The 18,667-nt window shown below is 45.0% G+C and overlaps 3 protein-coding genes across 14 annotated transcripts in view; all 3 read left to right on the forward strand.

Annotated features, from left to right (window-relative positions):
* The first annotated feature begins 2,772 nt into the window (after positions 1-2,772).
* On the forward strand, positions 2,773-8,838 carry LOC101171982 (elongation factor 2). The gene is made up of 13 exons (XM_004067697.3): positions 2,773-2,895; positions 3,938-4,152; positions 4,901-5,082; positions 5,434-5,645; positions 5,878-6,056; positions 6,134-6,239; positions 6,447-6,699; positions 6,798-6,993; positions 7,082-7,448; positions 7,548-7,901; positions 7,970-8,152; positions 8,227-8,359; positions 8,495-8,838. The coding sequence occupies exons 1-13, from the start codon at positions 2,893-2,895 to the stop codon at positions 8,686-8,688; spliced, it is 2,577 nt and encodes an 858-aa protein (XP_004067745.1). The 5' UTR covers positions 2,773-2,892; the 3' UTR covers positions 8,689-8,838.
* Positions 8,839-9,567: 729 nt separating this feature from the next.
* Positions 9,568-15,791, forward strand: hmg20b (high mobility group 20B). Of its 3 annotated transcripts, none has more exons than XM_020702248.1 (10): positions 9,568-9,682; positions 9,930-10,066; positions 10,535-10,735; positions 10,820-10,940; positions 11,042-11,088; positions 11,195-11,261; positions 11,339-11,554; positions 12,488-12,620; positions 14,445-14,552; positions 15,399-15,791. In XM_020702248.1, the coding sequence occupies exons 2-9, from the start codon at positions 9,986-9,988 to the stop codon at positions 14,530-14,532; spliced, it is 954 nt and encodes a 317-aa protein (XP_020557907.1). In that variant the 5' UTR covers positions 9,568-9,682; positions 9,930-9,985; the 3' UTR covers positions 14,533-14,552; positions 15,399-15,791. The 3 variants fall into 3 exon arrangements, with proteins under 3 accessions (XP_020557907.1, XP_020557908.1, XP_004067746.1); XM_020702249.1 differs by having other exon boundaries at positions 11,045-11,088; XM_004067698.4 differs by lacking the exon at positions 14,445-14,552 and having other exon boundaries at positions 9,569-9,682.
* Positions 15,792-15,881: 90 nt separating this feature from the next.
* unc13a (unc-13 homolog A) overlaps positions 15,882-18,667 on the forward strand; it is a 40,787-nt gene continuing 38,001 nt past the window's right edge. For 6 of the 10 annotated variants that reach the window (XM_023954105.1, XM_023954106.1, XM_023954107.1 and 3 more), the window contains exon 1: positions 15,882-16,554. In XM_023954105.1, coding sequence (XP_023809873.1) covers positions 16,533-16,554 — 22 coding nt within the window. In that variant the 5' untranslated portion in view covers positions 15,882-16,532. The remainder of the gene's footprint in view (positions 16,555-18,667) is intronic. The other 4 variants (XM_023954108.1, XM_023954110.1, XM_023954114.1 and 1 more) reach the window with 4 other exon arrangements.

Raw genomic sequence — 18,667 nt, forward strand, 5'->3', positions numbered from 1 at the left:
AATCTTTAAATCTGTCTTCTATGTTTTTATTAATCATTTTATTATATTAGCTCTGTTCTTATTAACTGTTTTTGCTCATGTGTTGTAAAGCGTCTTTGTGTGCCATTTAAAGCGCTATACAAATAAAATGTATTAATATTATTATTATTATTATAAACAAACAAATGAACATTTCAATGAACAATTACTTTAATATATAACATTCCATTCTCTCGGTTTTGAATATTTATTTTTGTGGAGAGATAAATATGAATCTATGTCTAATAGTTTGCCATCCACACCTGATTGTTGCCACATTTAGAGAAGTTGTCTCTCAAGGTGAGGTACACAGAACCCCTGAATCTGTTTAGCGACATTTTTCTCACAGTAAAATTTAGTTTTTTTTAAGGACAACAGAAACATGTTACTTTTCCAAGCAACACTGAAGACCATCCCAGAACATATGCATTTGGGGAAAAGGTCTCATTAAAAAAAAAAAAAAGAAGTTCATTCTTCAGAAATCAGGGGATGTCTGAGGACAACAATGACAGTCTCTTCAGAGGAACATTTATTGAACCACCAAATGGTTCCCGAGCGCCGCTGTGTCAGCAGCTCACTGCTCCCCCAGGGGAGGGGTCAAATGCGCAGAGCAAATTTCACACACCTAGGTGTGGACAGCAAATGGGACTTTAACTTTTAACTTAATTTATTACACAGAAGGTACCTACAAACAAGAAACAATTTTGTGTATTGATTACAAAACAGAAGTAAGCTGTAATATATCTGTAAATATTTATGAATTTGAATTGTGTTGAGGGTGCACTTGGGTGTGTTGAGGAATGGAATTTCATTGGAACCAAATGGGTGTTTGTTCATGACAAATGAGTGTTAGATGTCTCTGTGTGTTTATTTCTATGTGTAGATTAGTCTGGATGTGTAGTTACATGTGTGTATGGGTATCTGAATATGTTACTCATTGTAGTCCTTTGAGGGTCTGGTCCTGCCCCACCTGCAGACCTCAACAGCCCCACTCTTGGACTTTTCGCCTACAGGACCAACATCCATGCAGTCAATCCAGCCCAAGCCTTCATGCTGCAGTGTCTGGAATCCCCTGGATCATACATCGGGATCTTCAGCTTTTAACGTGGTCATTCCTGCTCTGCTTCAGGACACATTACAACACCTGAATGTTCCTGACTCGGTCTGAAGATGGATCCCAAACTTCCTGACAGACCGCATGCCACAGCTGCGGCTGGGAAAGACCATCTCAGAGGCCGTAAACATTAGCTGTGTACTTTCCTCTCTTCTCTGCTCTCTATACACCAACTGCTGCAGCTCCAGCCACCACACCATCAAACGTATCAAGTTTGCGGATGACACCACCCTTATAATAGTATGTTATATATTCTCTGATTACTAGCTAGTCTGGCAATAAGCCTTTCCAAAAAAGAATGATTTAAGCTTAACTTTAAATGTAGAAACTGTGTTGACCTCTCTTACATGAGCAAGGAGCTTATTCCATAAGACAAGGGCTTGGTGGCTAAAGGCTCTATCTCCAACAGTATTACAAATTCTTGGAACCAGCAGTCCTGCATTTTGTGAGCGAAGTGTTTCGATTGGTTGGTAAGGCCACTTTGAGATCTTTAATAGAGGATGGAGGTCATAACATTTAAGCTAACACAGGAGTGAGATGCAGCTGAGGAAACTCAAGCTGCCCACCAATGTATTGGTGCACAGTGTTGGTCTACACGGCCATCATAGAGTCCGTCCTCACCTCCTCCATCACCATTGGGTACACTGGAGCCACATTGAGGGACATAGTCAAACTACAGACCATCATGTGCTCTGCGGAGAGAGTGGTTGCCTGCAGGCTCTCATCCCTGCAGGACCTGTACACGTCCAGGATTCAGAGGGAGGCGTTAAACTCAGATTAAGGATGACCCTTCTCATTTGGGACACAAACTGTTTGTCCCTCTCCCTTCGGGCAGGAGACTCCGTTCTATCCAGACCATAAGAATAGCTTTTTCCCCTCTGCCATAGCACACATTGGCTGAAATACCTTCAAATGTAAATAATTAAGTCAAGTCCATTTGACATCCTTAGATTTGTATTTATGTTTCGTGAATGTTTTACTGTTGTTATGTTTAATTATGTTCTGCTCTATTTTAGCACCAATCACTGCAAACAAGATCACACTCACCAACAATTGCAGAAAAATATTCTGATTCTGATCTAATTAGAGAGAGAACAGGACTGTAATAGGTAGTGGGTCGGGTGTGGTAGTACATTTCTTGTTTCTTGTACTTATTGCTTTCTTTAATATTGTCCTATTTCTCCTTTAAATCATATGCCGGAAAAAAAATGGTATCTGTATGGTATCATATCTAATGGTATCATATCAATCCTGAAGGCTTTGAGCAGATCAGGAGAAAGGGATCTACTTTTTCCCTTTAGCTGTCTTAAAACACATAATTGATTTGAACTTTCAAAGCCAAGAGCTTTGTGATCTCAGTGACCTCACCTGTTATGTATGTATGTAGAGGCAGTGACTTTTATCATCTATTTACATTTAAGTCATGTTTTTAACTCAAACTTCGTGTTTTTTTGCATAACGGTTAAATTTTTAGTGATGTTTTGGGGCTTTAGAATGTTTTCCATCAGTGCGCATGCTCCAGACCAGGAATAAACAGCATTTCACACACGTGTTAATATTTTTTAGTTACCACACCGACTAGTGTTTAGTAACTTCAACGCAATACGTTAGTACGTGACCACGCACGACACTGACGCATGCAGTATAAAACCTGGAAGTCTGACGTCAGCGGCCTCTTCCCTGCCTATGCCCCTGTAAGGAAGGCAGTGTAAAGTTTCCTGTCTCTTCTCCAGCAAGAGAATCCGAAACCATCCGTCAAAATGGTGAGACTTTTCCGTGTATTTTGTGCATCGTTAAAACATTAAGATCGCAACGCTCCTTTTCAGCTAATATGAATGCAATGACGCAGCTGCCGTGGAAGAAAATCTTGTGTTTTTTAACGTTGGATGTTCGATTCAAAATGGCTACCATTTTTTGTTATCAAAGCGTTTGGGGCCTTTAAGTCATATAATGCAGTTCTGCTCCGATTTTCAAGAGTTTTTGTATTTCTGTGCTGTCTGTGGTTTGTTATTTCGGGGTCATATATACCAAACCTGATTTTAAAACTTGACTTTTCCTGTTTTTCGTGCTACTCGTAATATGCGGGTTGACAGCGTCGGTCGGCTTTTTATGTTGCTCACTGTTAGCTCCAACGACGTTTCAGAGTGATTTGGCAACACAATAAGAGATACTATTACGGCTTTTGTGGTTTTAACCACGTCATGTGCCACAAGGCAACTCCTGTGTAAAATATAGCACTTAAAATGACTGCATTTGTTTTGGCAGCAACTTGCCGGTAATAGCTCTGCTAGCATTAGCATGTAGCATAGGTGCAATGTCTGTACACGTGGCCCTTCGGAGCAGACATATGACGCCGGTCTCATCGCACATTAATGTAGAATATCGGACGTCATCTTGTTTAACGCAAAACGTAATAGTTTGTTTACTTGTTGTTGCACCTGGTTTCCAATTTTCACTTCATGCGTAGTTGCTAAGACCGTCAGACTTTATCATGGCGGACACACAACGCCCAGAAACGCAGGACCTTTGAAATGAGCCATAAGTTGCCTCCATATGGGAGTGTCAACATGATAAAGATGCAGTTAACAGCTGTATATGACCGTTGCACATAAGTGTCTTTTACTTCAAAGAATCTGATCTTTGATAAGTCATAGAATTTATATTAAATCTTTTTTTATGGTCTGTAAAAGCCACATGATGATCACATTTCAATCCCCTCAAGACATTGAGAAGGCACCTGCACTGTTAAAGAAAAGTTGAGTCTCCCTTTAGTTTGGTTTAAATGGAAATTCTTTTTGTCCTCAGGTGAACTTTACCGTAGACCAGATCCGTGGCATCATGGACAAAAAGGCCAACATCCGAAACATGTCTGTGATTGCGCACGTGGACCATGGAAAGTCAACGCTGACGGATTCACTGGTGTCCAAAGCTGGCATCATTGCCTCTGCCCGTGCTGGAGAGACACGTTTCACCGACACGCGCAAAGATGAACAGGAACGTTGCATTACCATCAAGTCTACGTACGTGTCTAGGGGAATGGTGACCAGCTTTATCTGCATCTTTGTCAGTTTAAAGCAGCTTTTTTTTTTTTTTTTACTGTTTATGGTTTTGTTAGAGCAGCTCCTCACAGTCAAAGTCTGTAGATTTTTAATGTGCCTAATGAGCTTTCTTTGAAAGCATTCCACCTTAAGCTATGTTAGGAGCAGAAGTACATTCCATAATGTCTGCCATTTGTTTTATTTAGCGCTCCTAATAGATTTTTCATCTGTGGGTGATTCTACATTTTTTAAAGCATTATATTTAACTTTCTAGCCCAGCAGAGAGGAACATCACCTAAATTAAAGTTTAAAACTCAGATTTACTTAACATAATACTTTATAGACAGTTGACTAAACTTGTCTTTAAATGTGTCCCATTCCTGTGTGTGTCGGGACAGCAGAATGTGATACTATTGTTAATCTCAGGGTGTTTAAAGTTTAAGGCGGAGCTGGGAAACTAGTCTTACCTCTTGTTCCTGACAAAAACACCTTAGTCACTCTCCTGACATGAACTCCAACATTTAGGTTTTCATAATGTTTTTTTATAAATTAGTAACAGGAAAAGTTGCCATAAAAAATGTTTTGTACTGCTGTAATTGCATTAACTGCTCTTGTGTTTTAGTTTTTTTTTTTTTAGCTGCATTTGAATTTTCCTTTAATAAATGAATCTTTAATAAATACAGAGATATGTTTATTGCTGTTAACATGCTGTTTTTATTCTAACCCTCAGAGCCATCTCCCTGTACTATGAGCTCAGTGAAAACGACATGGCTTTCATCAAGCAGAGCAAGGACGGCCGTGGTTTCTTGATCAACCTGATCGACTCACCGGGCCACGTGGACTTCTCCTCTGAAGTGACCGCCGCTCTCCGTGTCACTGATGGAGCCCTGGTTGTGGTTGACTGTGTCTCTGGTAATGTTTTAAAATGACCTTTGCCCCTATCCTCTAGTCTTGATGAGCTTGCATGTTGATGTGGACTCCACAGTGAGGTCACTTTGCAATGATGCTGTTTTAGATTAAGGCTGAATAGCTGAATATACTGTATACATTTGCTCTTCGGGCTAGATGACAAATATTTTGTTGTGACGATAAATTTTGGTGTCAAATTCCCCGTCCTGGAGTGTAATATAATCAGTTCCTTTTTTCCAAAATAAAAGCCTTAGTTTTGGTGCAGACAGCATGTATACAGCTCTGGATTTACCCTGCAAACCATTCTGCTGCTGTTGGTTATGCGCATGAGTTTATAAAGGTGTTTGTGCACAGGTGTGTGTGTACAAACGGAGACCGTGCTCCGTCAGGCCATCTGTGAGCGCATCAAGCCTGTGCTGATGATGAACAAGATGGACCGTGCCTTACTGGAGTTGCAGCTGGAACCAGAAGATCTTTACCAGACATTCCAGCGAATTGTGGAGTCTGTCAATGTTATCATTTCCACCTATGGAGAGGATGAAAATGGACCAATGGGTAACATCATGGTATGTGGTGGATTAAATTAACCTTTTTTATTCATTCATAGTCCTGGGGGGTGGTGGCTATGGAAGTTGCATATTTATGTAATTATCCAACAAAATATGCAAATCAGGCTCCAGCTAAACCTTTTCCTCCAAGGTGAAAAGGCATTTAGTTGAGAAAAAAATTCTGTCATTCTGTCAAAGACATGAACATAAATCTTCTCCTACGTCTCCATAACCCGTCTATCTCATCCAGGTTGATCCGGTCATTGGAACCATCGGCTTCGGTTCTGGCCTGCACGGTTGGGCTTTCACTCTGAAGCAGTTTGCTGAGATGTACGCGGCCAAATTTGCTGCCAAGGGCAACAGCCAGATGACTGCAGCTGAGCGCTGCAAGAAGGTGGAAGACATGATGAAGAAATTGTGGGGTGACAGGTGTGTCTCATACTAATTTGCCCAGATATTTAAACTTCCGTCATGAAATCTCATCAATGCTTTGCTGAATATTATAGATACTATGACAGCGAAAATGGAAAGTTTGTCAAAAGCGCTATTGGCGCTGATGGCAAGAAGTACCCCCGCACCTTCTGTGCTCTTGTCCTGGACCCCATCTTCAAGGTAAACCACTTTGAAATGTCCTAACTTTTGAACATTTTGAACCCAGCGCCATAATCTATAAACCTGCAAGTGATGACTCAGCTATTCTTCACTTTGACCTGAATTAAGCAGTGATGATGCATGTAGACCTGAGCAGGTGCAAATGCCGCAGATGTGGCTCATGTTTTGTCAGTGCCTGAAGCCAAATTGGATTTCACGTTGTTGCAGGTGTTTGATGCCATCATGAACTTCAGGAAGGATGAAGCAGCTAAGCTCATCCAGAAGATGGATGTCAAGTTGGACAACGAAGACAAGGACAAGGAGGGCAAGCCTCTCCTGAAGGCCGTGATGCGCCGCTGGCTGCCTGCTGGAGAAGCTCTTCTGCAGATGATCACAATCCACCTGCCTTCCCCGGTCACTGCTCAGAAGTACCGCTGTGAGCTGCTCTATGAGGGACCAGGAGACGATGAAGCTGCAATGGGTACGAAGTTGCTCTTTTTACCATTTTCCTGACGGATCTGATTCTGTGTGAAAGGATGTTCCTGTTTTTAACGCAGTTCAATACAATTTGTCTCCCAGGTATCAAGAACTGTGACCCCAAAGCTCCACTCATGATGTACATCTCAAAGATGGTCCCCACTAGTGACAAGGGTCGCTTCTATGCATTTGGTCGTGTGTTTTCTGGGTCCGTTTCCACAGGCCTGAAAGTACGCATCATGGGACCAAACTTTGTCCCAGGAAAGAAGGAGGATCTGTACCTGAAGCCCATCCAGAGGTATGTTTCAACATCTGCTCTCCAGAACAAGGTTTGAGTTTTGGTTTGAGAACATACTGACGCAGATGTGGGGCGTTCGCTCTTTCAGGACCATTTTGATGATGGGTCGTTACGTTGAACCCATTGAAGATGTGCCTTGCGGAAACATTGTGGGTCTGGTTGGAGTGGACCAGTACCTCGTCAAAACGGGAACAATCACCACCTTTGAGCAGGCTCACAACATGAAGGTGATGAAGTTCAGCGTCAGCCCTGTGGTGAGAGTTGCAGTGGAGGCAAGGAACCCCGCAGACCTGCCCAAGCTGGTGGAGGGCCTGAAGCGTCTGGCCAAGTCTGACCCCATGGTGCAGTGTATCATCGAGGAGTCCGGAGAGCACATTGTTGCAGGAGCAGGAGAGCTGCACCTGGAAATCTGCCTCAAGGATTTGGAAGAAGATCACGCTTGCATTCCAATCAAGGTTCAACATTATTCCTGCTGAGATTAGGATTATACAGGCAGAAACATTTCATCTGTTTGTTGGGTGTGGAGTTGTTGAAGCTTCTTTTGTTTCCCACAGAAATCTGACCCGGTGGTGTCCTACAGAGAGACAGTCAGCGCAGAATCTAGTGTCATGTGTCTGTCAAAGTCACCCAACAAGCATAACCGTCTGTTCATGAAGGCCCGTCCCTTTGAAGATGGTTTGGCAGAAGACATCGACAAGGGTGAAGTGACCTCCCGGCAGGAGCTCAAGGCCCGCGCCCGCTACCTCGCCGACAAATACGAGTGGGATGTCGGTGAGGCCAGAAAGATCTGGTGCTTCGGACCTGACGGAACTGGACCCAACATGCTGGTGGACGTGACCAAGGGAGTTCAGTACCTTAATGAGATCAAGGACAGCGTCGTGGCTGGGTTCCAGTGGGCGGCCAAGGAAGTAAGAGCCTGAATATCTAACGGTTGAAGTTATTGGTGTTCTTGCCGTTTACAAGGCTTTTGTTACAGGGAGTTCTGTGTGAAGAGAACATGCGCGGCATCCGCTATGACATCCATGATGTGACCCTGCACACAGACGCCATCCATCGCGGCGGCGGCCAAATCATCCCCACAGCCCGCAGAGTCTTGTATGCCTGTCAGCTGACAGCAGATCCCAGAATGATGGAGCCGGTCTACCTGGTGGAAATCCAAGTGAGTCTGGGGTTCCTTTATTTTATTTTTTATTTTTTTTTAAGAATATCAGCAACACGGGTTTTATTTTGTAGTGCCCTGAGACTGCGATGGGTGGGATCTACGGTGTGTTGACCAGGAGACGTGGACACGTGTTTGAGGAGTCCAGGGTCATGGGAACACCCATGTATGTCATTAAGGCCTACCTGCCTGTCATGGAGTCATTTGGTAAGTCTTTTGGTTTGCTCCTGTTTGCTTTGAGATTCTTTCTTCACCTTCCAGCCTGTTCTTGTTGGAATGTTTGACCTCTGTGTGGCAGAAGGTCGTCTGCAGGCGTGTTTCAAGTAATGTTCTGTGTCGCAGGCTTCACAGCTGACCTGCGTTCCAACACCGGTGGCCAGGCCTTCCCACAATGCATGTTCGACCACTGGCAGATCCTCCCAGGAAACCCCATGGAGCCCACATCCAAGCCTGGTGTTGTTGTCACGGATACACGCAAACGTAAAGGTCTCAAAGAAGGCGTCCCAGCTTTGGACAACTACCTGGACAAATTGTAGTGCACCGCTCTTCGCCATTCCTCCATTCCCACATTATTTGTTTATCATTTGGGACCGGACTGTACAGAACAGCAAATACTCAAGAAAGCCAAAAAGATCAGAAAATAAACACAAAAATTGTAAACGATAAATAAAACATTTAAAAATCCAGTTTGTCGTCTTTTCTCTCCTTGGTTTCATTTATTCACAAAGTTTCATGATTCATTTGCACGTCTGGTCAGGATTCTGAATCCTGCTTCAGCCCTTAATAAGGTAGTTGGTTCTGTGAAATTAAAAAATTGGTTTTAAAAGCGTTTTTCAATAAGAATGGTGTGCTGCTGCGTGTTCTCTGTATGGGATCCATGTTTAAAGTCCTGTCAGCTTTATGATGAGCCAAAGTGCTACATGAGTCCTATATGGCAGGTCCTTGGAGAACAGGCCATCCTGTTTCAGTTGAAAGTGTTCAGTGCCTAATATTAAACGCTGGGAACTGACAAGAGTACAGCAGTGGTTGGATCTTTACAGGTTTCAAGTGTTACAAACTTCATAATGGTCTGAACTAATGTTCAGTTTGTATGTAGCGGAGCAGCAGACAGGTGAGCAGAACACCTGCAGACAGATGCATCTGCAGCCACGTTGGTTTTATTCAGACTTTTGAGAGCTAGTTATTTTTTAGGATTATACTGACAGATTTTTAGTTTTTTTTTTTTTCTTTAAAGAAGCGCAAAAAACACCATAAATGAACTGTGGGAAAGGTGTCAGTGGAAAAACAGGTTCATCGCATTTCTGTTCCACTGAAATCTTAGCCGGTTCGGTTATGGAAGCTTTTCTCGTGGACTGAGTTGCTTCTGGTTTGGACGGGGAGGGGTGGAGTTAGTTTCAATCGACCAATCAGCTGTCTTCCTATCGACCAATCCGGTGGCAGATCAGCTCCACTTCCTGTTTGACCGAGGGACACATCTGCCTAGAAAGAGTCGTATGTTCACGAAAGTGAATCGATTTTTAAACTGAACAGGTCAGTAATTTCACCTTCACCAATATGACACTTTGGATCTACGACCGTAGTTTTTCCAGTCCTAAAAACTTGCGGTTTGGTTACCTTTGTGTGAGTTGTGTCTGGTGTGCGTGTGCGCGTGCATGACACTGGCCAGTTAACATTAGCCATAACTGACCGTTAACAGTAACATGAGCAGAACCAGAAGTGCAACATCTCGCTGTCAAATCGGTGCTAATGTTGCGCGTTTTTACGTCTTTCCGCGCAGCTGAAGTCTATCTGCGGGGAACGAGTCTTAACGGAAACTCGCAGAAGTGAAGCATCATGGGAGGAATCAAGCAGGAGCACGGGGACGTTTCCCAGCAGCCCAGGGCTCCGCACGCGCCGGACCAAGCCCAGGAGGAGGTGAGCCCCGCCGAAGGAACAGTCTACGCGCGTTGTCGCGCACGCGCGCCACAGAAAAGAAACTTGTTTTTACTAGACATTTCCCTTATTTCAGATCCTTAATTGAAATACAGTTTTCCCGCCTCCTTTGAACCTTAATAAAGGATGTTTATGGTTATTTATGTCTTTTGTTAAAAAAAAAAAAACCTTCGTTTTTGTTTTAGTTTGAATATTTATATATATGTATATTTCCTTCATAGATAAAGATAAAGTAAGGTTTTCTGAACAGTTGGATGAAAACAAACCATGTTTGATGTTAACCCCAAACAGAACTGTATTTACCTTTTCATTCCTGTATATCTGTTCATCCTTTACTGTCATCCTTGTCAATGTCTGACTGGGGGGAACATCATACAGTCAGTGGGTCGATACACAGATCGCTGCAGATGTTCCTCTTTGTTATCACTATTTGGTTCCTTCTCTCTGCAGCCTAAGAAGAGAGGCTGGCCAAAGGGGAAGAAAAGGAAAAAGGTTCTTCCAAACGGTCCAAAGGCGCCCGTAACCGGCTATGTCCGCTTCCTGAACGAGCGGCGGGAACAGATGCGGGCCCGATACCCTGACTTACCGTTCCCAGAAATCACAAAGAGACTGGGGTCTGAGTGGACGCATTTAGCTCCAAATGACAAACAGGTATCTGTTTCCATCATCATCATACGGCAGAGGTCGTACGCTCCTTTGGCGGTTCTGGTTTCAAACATGTGGGTCTGTTGACAGCGTTACCTGGACGAGGCAGAGAGGGAGAAGGTGCAGTACGCCCAGGAACTGAAGGAGTACCAGCAGACCGAAGCCTTTCAGATCAGCAGCGCCAAAATACACGACAAGAAGATCAAGAAAGGTGATTGTTCCTGTCAGTCAGCCGTTTCCGTGGAAACGTTGATCTCCTCATGAGTGCTTTTGTGTCCCCGCTGCCCCTCATGTTCACTTTGTGTCTTCCAGAAGAACCTCCCGTAGGTTTCAGCAGCTCAGGATCGTCATTGGTGAAGGTATGTAGACGGCTGTGCCGTCCGGTTCCGGCTGTTCTCCTCAGACGTTTCTCAGAACTGGACGGTTGAAACAGATTGTCTTTTTCCGCAACCACGTTCGCTTTAGGCTTCCGACATCCCGAGCAGGTTTGACATCCCGATTTTCACAGAGGAGTTCCTTGATCAGAACAAAGGTAGCTCCACGCGATCCTCAGGAACACGGGTTTGTTTATCTGGGATTCTTCTTTTTTATGTGACCTTCTGTTTGCAGCTCGAGAGGCGGAGCTGCGGCGGCTCCGAAAAGCCAACATTGAGTTTGAAGAGCAGAACGCGGTTCTGCAGCGGCACATCAAGGACATGAACAGCGCTAAGGAGCGTCTAGAGGCGGAACTGGGTCAGGATGAAAAGCGGACCCAGGCTCTTCACCAACACCTGCTGGCCATCAAACACTCCCTGGTCAGCAGCCTGTCATCAGTGCCGCTCCCAGGTCAGCCAGCACTTGGATTGGGGTTCACTTTTCTGGTTTCAAGTCTTAAACCAAGTCGCTCAGCCATCTGATCTGGGAAAGTTCACCAATGGGCCCTTTGCTGTGACATCACGTGTCCGCCATGGTCAGCCATTTTGGGAGTCAAGCACACATTTGTTTTGATACATGACGGGTAAAATCTGTGACTTTGGTGTAGAGAAACAGCCGCTAAATGGCATCATGGTCTACAAGCGCCCCTGCTGGTTGTCACAATAGAAGAAATCCAAATTCAAGCGTTTTATCTCATTGATTTCTGAAGGCAGAAAATAAGGATGAATTGCTGCAGTCTGACGGGACGGATGGCGGCCTACAGATGCTCACGGTGAACAATTAGTCTCAGGTTGGCCTTTGGTTACACATTTTGTCTTAAAAGTGATACATATTTAAGGATAAGGATGGTTACAATTTGGGTTTTATCCTGTACCAATCTGTTACTTTTGAAAGGGTGCCGGCTTGAAACGGTACTTTCTTTTCTATCTAACGGTGATCAATAAATGGCAACTTTTCCAAAAACACGGAAATGTAAGGAAGCAGCATCCCAGGTTCCTGCGGAGCCTGAATATACGGTCTCCGTTATCCTCATCCTTACTGGTAAAAGGAGACACCAGACGCTGGCAGACCTTTATTTTTCTCTATATCAACGACATGGAAGGAACTGTCATTAGATCATATATATGATGAAAGGAGTCAAGAGGACATAACAGAAATCTGTGGCAGCTATGCTCTTTGTTTGACTCCTAAAATGGCGGATGGGCGTTCCCACAGCCACGGGGACGTCTCTGTCACGGGCTCGATAGCAACACAGATTAAACACCACAAAACGGGTACAGGAAATGATGTCACGCTGTGTTGCAGCTCCAGTTCTGAAACCAGAACTCCTGTTTTCCTTCACAGATACGGGAGAGACGGCGTCTCTGGGAAATCTGGACTCGTACCTGAGTCGTCTGAACGGAGTTCTTGAGGGAAACCCCCACAAACACCGAGCTCTGGTCAACCAGCTCACTGAAGTCCTCTCACACATCGACAGGTAGATGCGACATCGTTTGATCCACTGGAATATAAATGAAGAGCTGTCTGCCGTCCTTCGTCTTGACTTTGGAATCACAGTTGAAGCATTTTTAGTATCAAGTACATTAGTTTCAAAGCAGATTAGATGTGCATTTTTCTTATTGTTCGGCATCTTTGTTGTCTTTAATTTGGATTTGTGGTGGCGTGAACAGGAGAAGCATGCGGCTCCACAGAAGTTCATGTTTGGGGGGCTTTCTGAGGTCCAGTGGGGTTCATACCTGCTTCTTTATGTCCACGGCCGAATCCGAATTCTTCCCCTACCCCTTCAACTGTAGGGGCATTTGGAGGGGTAGGGCTGTCCGAAATAGTTTTTTGAAGGTGAAATCTTCGCAGCAGAGGACTCTGTATCCATCTGCTGCGAGGGTAATCCACGTCGTGCTGTGCCGCGTAGAAGAAACGCATTTATTCACATACGTGCGCTTTGAAGGACACAAGTTTCCATATAAATGTTAGTAATGATCTTTTGTTCTAGCATGCCTATTTAAAGTTATAAAATCAATGTTGTGTATTTTCAAAGCGCTGGCAGCTACACGCTAACGTGGATGACCGGCAACTGTTGATGACTGTTAGAAGACACTATTTTCACATAAGTCTCCATTTGAGGGTTGGGGTTGGGAGAAGCTGTAGGTCACATGTGTCAAACTCAAGGCCCGCGAGCCAAATGTGGCCCTCCATGACATTTTATGTGGCCCGCGAGAGCATAAAAGTTTTTACTTTCTTAAAATAAAACATAAAGATTGGTGTGTATTTATTCCGTATAAATACTGTTTGGAGAAGAAAAGGAGGGAGTTAAGAATGTGTGCCCTGTCTAGGCTACCCCACTTTGGTGGGACACAGCCCGGGTATATACAGTGAGGTCAATAAGTATTTGATCACCCTGTGATTTAGCAAGTTCTCCCACTTAGAAAACATTAAGGGGTCTAACATTTTCATCATAGGTGCATTTCCACAGTGAGAGACAGAATCTGAAGAAACATTCAGAAATCACGTTGTACGATTTTTTTAAAACAATTTATTTGTATATTACTGTGACAAATAAGTATTTGATCACTTGAGTTAAACAACTTTAATATTTGGTACAGAAGTCGTTGTTAACAATTACATAGGTCAAACGGTTCCTGTAGTTCTTCACTAGGGTTCTACACACAGCAGCAGGGATTTTGGCCCACTCCTCCACAGATCTTCTCTAGATCTTACAGGGTTCAGGGCTGTCGCTGAGCAACACGGAGTTTCAGCTCCCTCCAAAGATTTCTATTGGATTTAGGTCTGGAGACTGGCTAGGCCACTCCAGAACCTTGATGTGCTTCTTACGGAGCCACTCCTTGGTTTTCTTGGCTGTGTGCTTCGGGTCATTGTCATGCTGAAAGACCCAGCCACGACCCATCTTCAACGCTCTGACTGACGTTAGGAGGTTTTTGCCATATATCTCACAATCCAGAGCCCCGTTCATCCTCTCCTTAATACAGTGCAGTCGTCCTGTCCCCTGTGCAGAAAAACACCCCCAGAGCATGATGCTTCCACCCCCGTGCTTCACTGTAGGTATGGCGTTCTTTGGATGATGCTCCTCCTTCTTCCTCCTCCAAACACGCCGAATGGAGTTAAGACCAAAAACGTTCTATTTTGGTCTCATCTGACCACAAGATTTTCTCCCATGACTCCTCTGGATCATCAAGATGGTCATTGGCAAACTTCAGACGGGCCTTGAAATGGGTTGTCTTCAGCAGGGGAACCTTCTGTGCGATACATTATTTTAAACCATGATGTTTTCATGTATTACTTATAGTAGCCTTGGAAACGGTGGTCCCAGCTCTCTTCAGGTCATTGAGCAGCTCCTCCCGTGTAGTCCTGGGGTGATTCTTCAGCTTCCTTAGCATCATCGATGCCCCACGAGGTGAGATCTTGAGGGTCCCCAGTTCGAGGGGCATTGACAGTCATCATTAGCCTCTTCCATTTTCTGACCATTGCTCCAACAGTTGTTTTTTTCTCACCAAGCTGCTTGGCAATTGCCCCATAGCCACTTCCAGCTTTGTGAAGGTCTACAATTGTGTCTCTTGTGTCTTTTGACAGCTCTTTGGTTTTGCCCATGTTGGTAGTTAGACTTCTGACTGATTTTGGGGTGCAGAGGTGCCTTAATGCAAGCTAACAACCTCAAACAGGTGCCACTCATTTAGAATCATGAGCAGAGTGGAGTTGGACTAATTAAAAGCACAACAGCATGTCTTTGCTGGTCAAAAATTTATCTGCTAATCAAGTGATCAAATACTTATTTGTCACAGTAATATACAAATAAATTGTTTAAAAAAATTGTACAACGTGATTTCTGAATGTTTCTTCAGATTCTGTCTCTCACTGTGGAAATGCACCTATGATGAACATTTTAGACCCCTCCATGTTTTCTAAGTGGGAGAACTTACAGGGTGATCAAATACTTATTGACCTCACTGTAGATAGATAGATGGTGTATTTATTCATATCTGGGGGAATCAGACTTGAAATATCAGATTATACATTAGGACTTAAACACTGTCCATATAACCTAACCTGACAGAATCAATGAGTTATTTAACATTAAGGAGTAGTCACATATATTTTCCATTACATTTAGTTACATATATAAGTTATATCTGGCCCTTAGAAGACAGCCACTATGCTGATGTGGCCCTCGGTGAAAATGAGTCTGACATCCCTGCTGTAGGGGAAGAATTCGGCCTAATCGTGTCTTTTCATTTATCACCAGCGAGAAGTTATGAGGAGACCCATAATCCCCCTGCAGCATGAGGGATGCTCCACTCTCCGATCAGCAGAGGAGAAGAACACAAACATCATCAGGAGAGAACGCTGTTTTTTTTTACTCATGGATCCATATGTTTCATCATGAATGTGTTTCTATACCACGATGGAATCAGCTGCATTCAGACTAAGTCTGAGTAGCCGTCAAAGTGACGGCGCAGCAGCCACGTGGCGAAGGCGGAGGATGTGACAGAACTGGAAAAAGATGGAATAAAGTTTGGTTTTCATGTCGCGTCTTAACAGGGATGTTCTCATCACATGTTCAGTAAGCATTTTATATTTGTGTTGCTTGTTTTTATTTTAGAAACTGTCATTAAATGTAGTTACACTTTCAAAACAGGAGAATGTCTGTGGCTCTTTTGTTTAGTGTTTCCTGAAACAGTTTAAACCCAAACTTTTTCACATTTAGTCTCAATATAATGTAAAGTCTGCAGTTGGCGTGGAGCGCCAGGAGGGGGCGCTCTTCGCCATATCCGGCTCAACGGGTCTGGTGTTTTAATCTGGATCGAACCGGTTCGGGAAAAGGTCTAAATATTTCTCGGAAAGCTGCTCCTTCTTTTTTAGAGGCTTAAAGTATGAGAATAGCTTGATTTATTGATTTATATTTTTATTTTTTACAAAAACGCCGTTAAGGAAAAAAAATATGTAATTTTGTTTTAAAAAAGATAATTTATTCTAAATGACATTAAACTGAAACTTTTAGACTACAGTCCCTTTTATTTCCGCTCACTCACGCGGCGTGACGTCACGGCCGGGAGCTGTCCACGCAGCTGGTGGTGCTGAAGCTGAACAAGATGGCTGTGTGCTGGAGACCGGGGAGCTGAGAGCGGAGGAGGGAGAGGCTCTGAAATCCCGCCCGTCGCGCCGCCAAACACACGGGAGGCTCGCTGGCGTCCTCCCCAAACCGGAACACGGTCCGTTCTACCGGTTGACACGCAGCCGTTCGGGTCCTGGTCCCGCTCAGCCGCGGAAAAGGCGGGCAGCCGAACCTCTCCAGCCCAGCATTCTCAGCGGAACTGAACCCGAGCGCCCGCACGAACGCTCCAGAAGCCGGACTCGGACCTGAAGCCACGCTGGAGAGATGTCACTGCTGTGTGTTGGAGGTGAGAGTCCCGTTCGCGCGGTTCGATCCGAACCTTCTGCTCCGAACGTTTTCAGAAATGACATTTCATTGAAACATCAGAATGTCTTTCCTGCACGAGCCAACTAGCGCGCGGGGGCATCATCATCACTGAAAAAAGCAGCTTTATTGTTTCTCAGGCATTTCTTCTTCAGGATTTTGCTCCTCGGGTTGATGAAGCAGAACATGATGAAGCAGATGGATGAGAGTCAGACTTTGCTCCTCGGGCTGCTTTCTCAGCACTTAGACTTCAGTTTGGAGGACAGGTCTCGCTGTTTCTGTTTCCACATGAATGCACCTACACACAAACGAATGTCAAAGTGACAAATAAAAACAGAAGTTTGTCATGATGCTTGATTATCTTCTCTTGGATTCTGGGTGAATCTTCTCTGAGTGACGGTGGAGGTTCTGCTTCATCAGAGTTCGCATCAACTCCAATTCTTAGATAAATAAACCAGACTTTTTCATCAACAATGCATTGTGGGTTCCTGTTGGGTTAAAGGCAGCAATTAGCCCATGTTTGTTTCGAGTGTTTAAAGAAATGCTTTCATGGCGCCCCGTGATGATGGCGTATTTCTGCCGCCGTTTGTCAAGTTGGTTTAAGATCGTGTGTGAAATAAAAGGTTTTGGCTCCAATGCTTAGTCAGCAGATCGATGTGTGGCCAGTTTTGTGGAAATTCCTGGAACCAAACCTTCATCACACACCTCCATCACACACCTTCGTCACACACCTCCACCACACACCTCCACCACACACCTTCATCACACTCCTCCACCACACACCTCCACCACACACCTCCACCACACACTTTCATCACACTCCACCACACACCTCCACCACACCCCTCCATCACACACCTTCATCACAAACCTCCATAACACACCTCCACTACACACCTCCACCACACACCATCACACTCCTCCATCACACCACCACACACCTCCATCACACACCTCCACCACACACCTCCATAACACACCTCCACTACACACCACCACACACCTCCATCACACACCTCCACCACACACCTTCATCACACTCCTCCACCACACACCTTCATCACACTCCTCCACCACACACCTCCATCACACACCTCCATAACACACCTCCACCACACACCTCCACCACACCCCTCCATCACACACCTTCATCACAAACCTCCATAACACACCTCCACTACACACCTCCACCACACACCATCACACTCCTCCATCACACCACCACACACCTCCATCACACACCTCCACCACACACCTCCATAACACACCTCCACTACACACCACCACACACCTCCATCACACACCTCCACCACACACCTTCGTCACACACCTCCACCACACACCTCCACCACACACCTTCATCACACTCCTCCACCACACACCTTCATCACACTCCTCCACCACACACCTCCATCACACACCTCCATAACACACCTCCACCACACACCTCCACCACACACCTCCACCACACACCTTCATCACACTCCTCCACCACACACCTTCATCACACTCCTCCACCACACACCTCCATCACACACCTCCATAACACACCTCCACCACACACCTCCATAACACACCTCCACCACACACCATCACACTCCTCCATCACACCACCACACACCTCCACCACACACCTCCACCGCACACCTCCATCACACACCTTCATCACAAACCTCCATCACACACCTCCATAACACACCTCCACTACACACCTCCATCACACACCACCACACACCTCCATCACACACCTCCATAACACACCTCCACCACGAGCCTCCAGCACACACCTCCGTCACACACCTCCACCACACACCTCCACCACACACCTTCATCACACTCCTCCACCACACACCTCCATCACACACCTCCATAACACACCTCCACCACACACCATCACACTCCTCCATCACACCACCACACACCTCCATCAAACACCTCCATAACACACCTCCACCACACACCATCACACTCCTCCATCACACCACCACACACCACCACCACACACCTCCACCGCACACCTCCATCACACACCTTCATCACACTCCTCCACCACACACCTCCATCACACACCTCCATAACACACCTCCACCACACAC

This window comes from Oryzias latipes, chromosome 4 (genome assembly GCF_002234675.1).
Source record: "Oryzias latipes chromosome 4, ASM223467v1".
In the NCBI taxonomy this organism is placed as follows: Eukaryota; Metazoa; Chordata; class Actinopteri; order Beloniformes; family Adrianichthyidae; genus Oryzias; species Oryzias latipes.